The following is a 7,503-nucleotide window of genomic DNA, read 5'->3' as shown; positions in this document are numbered from 1 at the left end:
TAGATAATAATCTTACCTTTAGATTTTATAAGAGGTCAATTCACTCAAATTTTTAAACTAACGGAGTTGTTCTGCTTTGCGTATAATTTGCTATATATGCACTTGTAAGACGGAGACAATACATGCGGTTATCACGTCCTCTTAACATTTACATGAACGTCATAAACATTAACTTAAGTTGTTATATACTAAATAATATTATATTAATACTAAATCACTACTATTATAACTTCCTATGTTATAACATTACTAACAAAAACTAATTTCAACTAATAATAATATCAAATTCGGGGACGGAGTGGCCGAGTGGACACCGGCGTTGGTGACTACGCGAACTGTCGCCAGTTCGAACCTCGACCACGGGAGGCTCCTCTCTCTGGGCAGGCTACTGTATAGAGAGTGAGGCCGCTATCCCCCGATCGGGCATGGCAGAAACCTACAGGAGCCAAACTTGAAATTCTGCCAAACCAAAAACGTGTTTCAACCAACCGTTCCAACCGCCCCCCCCCCCCATTTCAAAAACAACAAAAACAGCTAATGGCCATAGTTGTCGGGCTTAATAGTTCAATATAAAAAAAAATTGAGTATGCTCCTATTGACAATTTTAAACAACCCCATGTATTATACAATTATTTTGCTTATGGAATAAAAGAAAAGCTTGGATAAAATAATTAAATGTTTATTTTGTTTATGTTAATCATTTCTTTGTTTGTTTTTATAACAGTTTTAATAATAGCATGATGCATTATTTTGAAATACTATGGTATAATATTTTATTAATTTAAGTTACTTACTTATTATAGAATAACCTTTCATCTTCGGGTGACAAGGATGACTACAGTGAATTACCGCCAAATCAACGTCGAAAAAAGATCCTTCAAAAACTAGACGAAATGCAAGCAAAATTACATCAAGAAATAGCAGCCAAGTAGATATTTTTTACATTTTAATATGTTAATTTTCAATTATATGTGATGTGTGTTTTATTTATTTAGAGATGGTTTAATGAAAATGAAAGGAGTATACGAATCTAACCCGGCCCTGGGTGACCCAATGTCCACCGAAGGTCAACTGAACGAATGTTCACAGCGTATCGATAAACTCAACTCTGATATAGCCAAGTACCAGGGACTTTTACAAGAAGTCGAATGTAATGTTAGTCCTGCAGGTACACGCAAACATGAGTTGACAGAACATAATGGTATCGGAAATGGTAGCACTAACAACCTATCCAATCACAAGTAATATTGTAACTATTTCACGTGAATTTGAAATTTATATTATGTTTTGTTTCTTCTAGTAATAGGATAAATACGTCTTTAACGGATGGACGAGCTCCTCTTGGAGAAGATGAATCTTTAAGCCGTTCAGCATCTGATTCCAGTGTTTCTATACCTGCTGTTGGATTAAACAAGTAAGGTTTTAAATATGTAAATTTGTTCACTAATAAAAATATAATATCAACAATTATATTTACAGTCGATACTCTGGTGAGACTGTAAGTCTGGGCGCATCGCGCAACTCATTGGCAAATGATGAAGATCCTCCACCTTATTATGATATTCACGATTTGCCACCACTAGGAACTTGTACCGCTCTCTATGCATTTGAAGGTAAATATATTTTATCAATTATTTATTCTTTTAATTTATGTTACAGCACAATGTTTACACTAATATTGAATGTTACAGCTACAAGCGAAGGGTCAATACCAATGTTTGACGGAGAGCAACTGTTAATCATCGAACAAGATCAAGGAGACGGTTGGACACGTGTTAGAAGACAACCTCCCAATGTCGAGGAAGGTTTTGTACCTACGTCATACATCTCCATACACTCCAGCTGAACAGAGGCATTTGTTTTAAATGTTTACGACACCCTATGACATAAAAATCAATCGTGTATATACTAAACTAAAACACCCTATCCATAAATAATTTTAGACTTAATTTTTTTTTTTATGTATAAGGTTGTGAAAAGTGCCAATTTTTTAATGAAAATGATATTTTAATCGGTCCGAGCTCAAGTTGTCATGTAGGATTTTTTTTAAGTTAGGAATTTTGTTTTTAATTATTATCATTACTATTATTATTGCTTTCAGATAATCAAATTTCTTTAACCAATGTGCAATTGAAATGGACCAGTGGCAAATTATTCATCTCGCTTGACTTTTTATTTTTCTACTTCCGCCACTGTGTCTTATTGTTTCCCGTCGTTTAACCTGTTGAAAGCCAAAACGAGAATGTAATAAGTTTTCAACTTATAAAGAGTTTCCGTCCACCTTTATTTTGTTTTATTAATCATAAGTTCTTTAGTTTCAAATATTCTTTTTTTTTACACTGTTTATTTATTGTTTTTTTTTACTCGATTTTCTGCCTTTCAACCTGAATATTTAAATAACATAAGTAACAATTTTGTCAATTAATGATCCATTTGTGTATTTTTCTAAAACAGATGTCTAATATTTTAACTTGAAAAAAATAGGTTGTGTTTGTTCAAACTTATTATAAATACCAGACGAGTGTTAATTATATATATACCTATATATTGTAAAATGGTTAAAGATTAATTATGTATATTTTTTTAATATAAGTTGTACTAAAAAAATAATAATAATAATAATAATAAAACCATTAAGTTATTATTGAATGAAATTAAGTAAAATAGTAATATTTACGAAACATATGCGAACAAAATTAACAAACAGACAACAATTTTATGAGCGGTTGTAATTTTTTTTTGTTATTATATTAATATTTATATAATCCTAATACTTATAACCAGCGTTTTTCATTTAATCCCAAATCTATGCTTATAGTGTATCAGTATAGTCTATCACTGATTTGTACAATATATATATATATATATAATATATTAAAACGCCTTAAAAACATATCACTATTTATTGTTTCAATACATTGATTATTAGACTTTACGCTACTAACCATATTATGTAAAAAGAAAATAATTACTAAGATTATTATTTGTTATTTATTAAACTGTTTAAAAATTAAAATGGATACGTTTCCTTATTATTTTTTAAAGTGTGGTCATTTTAAGCCAATCTTAGGATAGAATCTTTATCATTTTATCCAGAAAATTAGACACTAAATATATAAAAAAAATGATTAAAAGTGTGTTGTTTTATGAATATCAACCATTATAATAAGTGTATATCAAAAGATTGACAAAATCAGCCAATTAGCTAGAATGTGAAAAGAATTTGTTCGCTTACTTTTCTATTACACTCAACTCTAATAATTGGGTGTCTTAGATAAAAACAGCTGACTTAATGTTATGTGAAAATGTGTTAACATTACAGATCAATTTATCACAATGTGATCATATTATTTTTTCATAAATTTCTGCTGACCTTGTTTTTTACAAAATATTTTTATTTTTTGAATGACAATTACAAAAATTGTAGAATGGCACTGCTACTTGAAAATTTAATATTAAATAACGGATTTGTGTGCTAGTCAAACGTTTAAATTTAACAATATTTGTTGTCTTTTGTTATTATAAATAGTATAGTCGACCATAGGCGCAATTTGGACAACTGTTTTAGGGGGCTAAATTTATAAAATCAACAGACAATAACAACAATTGATTATTTATTCTGTAAATTGATATTACTTATTACTTATTAGACAACATGTTTGTACACAGACTATCGAGTTGGTTAAGAAATCCCATAATTCAATTTTTTTTTTTTTAATTTGATAATTTTTTTATTTGTTACTGCCGTATTGACTATGGATTTAAAAATGAGGGTGGCTAAGCCGTGAGATCCCCCCAAATTGTGCCTATGTAGTCGACATTAAATTAATGAGTGCTTAGACAAGCCAACAAGAAGTGCAGCCAATTAGGAGAAAAGTGCAAAGCTCTTAATCTATCCTAGCTGAATGTGATGTAGGGACAGCTAAAATAGTGGATAACTTATGCTCAGATAATATTTTAAAAATGTTACAATAAAATTTTGTTTTATTTATATATTACAAAATTAATAGTACTATACAGTTTATAGGTACCTACACATAAACTATGTAGTATTTATTAGTATAATATTATAAATGAATGGTATTACTGTGTATTGTCAGTGCGAAGACTAGCCCTGGGTGTGCTACGCTTTCAATATTTGTATGTCTTAAAATTTTCATGAAAGTGAAAATATTGAGTTAGAAAATAATTTCTTGATACTAGAATCTCATAGAAAGTAGGTACTAACCTTATCAGTAGTATTCAGTGGATAAAAGAAAATAGGACAAATTTTCATTTTAAATTATAATCTAGTAGTTTGTTATTTTTATGGCGCTAACTTTTGAAGCTTCGCCATTTGCACAAATTTTATTTTTTTATTAAACAGTGTCAGCTTGGCAAAGGAGGCTGGGAGAGCCAATCAGTATTTTTTATATGAGGCCCTTATTTATATTTGTTTAAAATTTAAATAAATTAAAATAAAATAATAGTTTATGCAAGTGGTGATAGTGAGAGTGAAAATGAATTACCAAAAACCCCAGATTGTAATAAATTCAGAAATTGTATTTATTGTGCTTTTGCTATAATTTGAAAGTTATATTTTCAATCAAATTTGTTTTGTAACTTATTCATAGTTTATGAATTTATTTTAATTTTGCTTTTTGCACAAATGTCATGTAAGAGAGTAGTTTTAAGACAAAACTTCAATCAACCAGAAAGAACATTTGGGTCAGTTATTGATGATGGCTGTAGACAAATATATCGTAACTGACTGAGAAAAATGTATTGAAAATGTGACCAACTCAGCAAATATTTTTAAGGATTACTAATATAAACAATTATAAGATGTACAATTTAACAATTTACTTCTGTATATTTAATTTGTATACATTTATTTTGTATGTAAATTGTAAATATTTAATGAATATAATAAATTATAATAAATATTTAATATAAATATAATATTAATGTAATGATATATTATATTATTATATTTAAATATAGGTAGTGTAACTATTATTTTTTTTTATGTAATAATAACTTCCAGGCTACATTATTGGGATTCAAAGTTTTTAATTATTGTTTACATATTTCATTAAACTATTTAAACTTTACTTACCAAATAAGAGCTTGCAAAAGAGTGTAAACAAGTATTTTTGAAAGAACCTTTGGAAAATTTGCCTCCTAGGCATTTTATCACAATTGGATCCTAGACCAATACTTAATTTAGAGAATTAAATATTTATAATTAAACAGTAGGTAACTATAAAAGCAGTGGCGCAATTATCGGGAGTGTTGGGTGTGCAATTCACAGGGGCCCCCGATTTTTGGGCCGATATTCCTACTATAATGTGTAATATACAAAATAATATAATAATAATTAAATATTAATACAATTAATATAATATAATATAATATAATCTATTAATCTATATGTAGAAAATATAAAATAGAAGCCCCTTTTTTGTATGTACGAGCATATCTCGAAAAGAACTACTTATTTTAATACGGTTTTCACTAGTAAATCGGTTGAGTGACGGGAAAGGTTTTAATGTATAATAATTTTGTTTGGTAAAATGAATTGGGTGCCGGGTGGCCGAAAATAATAACAATCCATGTCTATTATATAGTACAAATAAATGTTTGTATGTCATTGATCTCCTCCTAAACCACTGGACATTTTTTGTGTTTTTAAGAGTCTCTGAATGGTTTAGATTCACTATTTAGACCCAGTTGGTTCAACCCGGAGAGGTATTTTGAGATTTACGACAGACATTTTTGTTTATTTTTTTTTTTTTAAATAATTAGTAAAAAATAGTATTTTAAATGTTTGACATTAGTTGCTCTGGTAGACGAGGTAAAATGATCCATTAAATCGTCGCACGCTTATGGTTTCGAATAAAGAATTATATCTTAAAACAAACATGAGAGTTAAATGTATATTTGTAAGCTGTGGCTATTATATAGGTTCTCAAAAACTACTTGACCGATTTTGTGAAAATTTCAAATTGTTCTTGGAGGTATTAGGAAAGTTTAAAGAGTACTTTGAACCACGTTCGATTTATACCAAGTGCTGTACTGTGTTTAATTCTTGCTAGCATGTAAGGGCCGTGGTCTAGAAATTTTCACATGGGCCCCTTACCCTTATTATCAAGTTGCGCCACTGTATAAAAGTGTTGTGTTTTGTTGTATTTTATTGTATCCAAACAATAATTACATATCTTGTAACCGGGGCCCCAATTGGACCTGTAGTACAGGGGGCTGCTGGCTATTTTAAGAGTCCGATGAAATTAATTTGTAATTTTTGAAATTTTAATATTTTGATAGAAATACTTATTTTATATCAAATAATATTTTTATTTTAATATACTAAGTAGAAATCGTGTATTGAATACTCATATCGCTTGCAATGTGATGTATTTTATTAGAAATTTTAGGGGGCCAAATTTTGATGAGATGGTCCTACGACCTATATATTATGTACTACGAACTATGTAAATAATATTCGATCAAATCAAAAACGTATTGAAAAAATTCGGAATATTTCAGGCATTGAAACAACAGAATAAACAATTTAAGCAAACGTATAGACTATGGGCGTTAAATGTTAATAACCATTAATATTGGTTAATGCGGGTGTTTAGTAATTTAGAAAAAACAAATTTTTCTATAGTTATTTGTATTAGATATTTTTTTTAAATTTTCAATTGTTTAGCAAAATGTCAAAATATTTTTGTATACATACATTTATTCTACACTTTTGCATCTCCCCTCTAATTTTTTCGAATTCAAACACTGCTCGCATAGGATGACAAACAAACAATAATTGGGCAACTAAGCAACTAAACATAATAACATCATTATTCATTAATGGTGGTTAACACTAAACATGATCATAATGAAATAATAATATACATTATTTTGATCGTAATAATATACATTATTCGTTCACAAAATCACAAAATCGTTCGTGTATATTGTTTGGGAAAAAATTACTATAAACTAGTCTGCGGAAGGATAAAATTTAATTATTGGAACTGCGTGAAAAAAAAGTGCAAAAATTTTCCCGACCTTGCCAGGATTCGAACCTGGAATCTTCTGATCCGTAGTCAGACGCGTTATCCGTTGCGCCACAAGGCCTCGGTGTGTTGACGTGGCAAAACGTGAGCATATAAACGCGTTTCAGGTATCTTCGGTTAGTCAGTTTCCGTTGTTATCAAATAGGTAGTAGACCATGCATCATGATAACAGCGATTGTCCATTCAAGTATTTAACCGCGTGTTTTCAAATCTTACGAAATGTTATTATAGATTTCGAAAATTACATATTTTATAAAGCATTCTATTATTCTAATACAGGTTTGTTGTTAAATATATTATGTGAAGGAGCTTTGAGTGCTTTGAGTGCTTTGAATCATGGAATAATTTACAAGATCTCGAAAATATTTCACATTCAACTATTATAGGTATTAATATTTACTGTATTACATAATATTTTATGACTTGTGCCTTGTTATAATATTAC

At 29.1% G+C, this 7,503-nt stretch overlaps 1 protein-coding gene and 1 non-coding gene across 4 annotated transcripts in view; one reads left to right on the top strand and one right to left on the bottom strand.

Annotated features, from left to right (window-relative positions):
- Positions 1–3,134, top strand: part of LOC100166693 (formin-binding protein 1-like) — a 33,326-nt gene extending 30,192 nt beyond the window's left edge. For 2 of the 3 annotated variants that reach the window (XM_001944217.4, XM_008187930.2), the window contains 5 exons: positions 804–928; positions 996–1,241; positions 1,301–1,414; positions 1,480–1,613; positions 1,692–3,134. In XM_001944217.4, coding sequence (XP_001944252.2) covers positions 804–928; positions 996–1,241; positions 1,301–1,414; positions 1,480–1,613; positions 1,692–1,846 — 774 coding nt within the window. In that variant the 3' untranslated portion in view covers positions 1,847–3,134. The remainder of the gene's footprint in view (positions 1–803; positions 929–995; positions 1,242–1,300; positions 1,415–1,479; positions 1,614–1,691) is intronic. The other variant, XM_008187931.2, reaches the window with a different exon arrangement.
- Positions 3,135–7,046: 3,912 nt separating this feature from the next.
- On the bottom strand, positions 7,047–7,119 carry TRNAR-ACG. Its single transcript has one exon. It is a non-coding gene; the product is annotated as a tRNA-Arg (tRNA).
- Positions 7,120–7,503: the final 384 nt, after the last annotated feature.

The sequence above is a fragment of the Acyrthosiphon pisum genome, chromosome A1, assembly GCF_005508785.2.
Source record: "Acyrthosiphon pisum isolate AL4f chromosome A1, pea_aphid_22Mar2018_4r6ur, whole genome shotgun sequence".
NCBI lineage: Eukaryota > Metazoa > Arthropoda > Insecta > Hemiptera > Aphididae > Acyrthosiphon > Acyrthosiphon pisum.
This window is presented reverse-complemented; position numbering and strand designations above follow the sequence as displayed.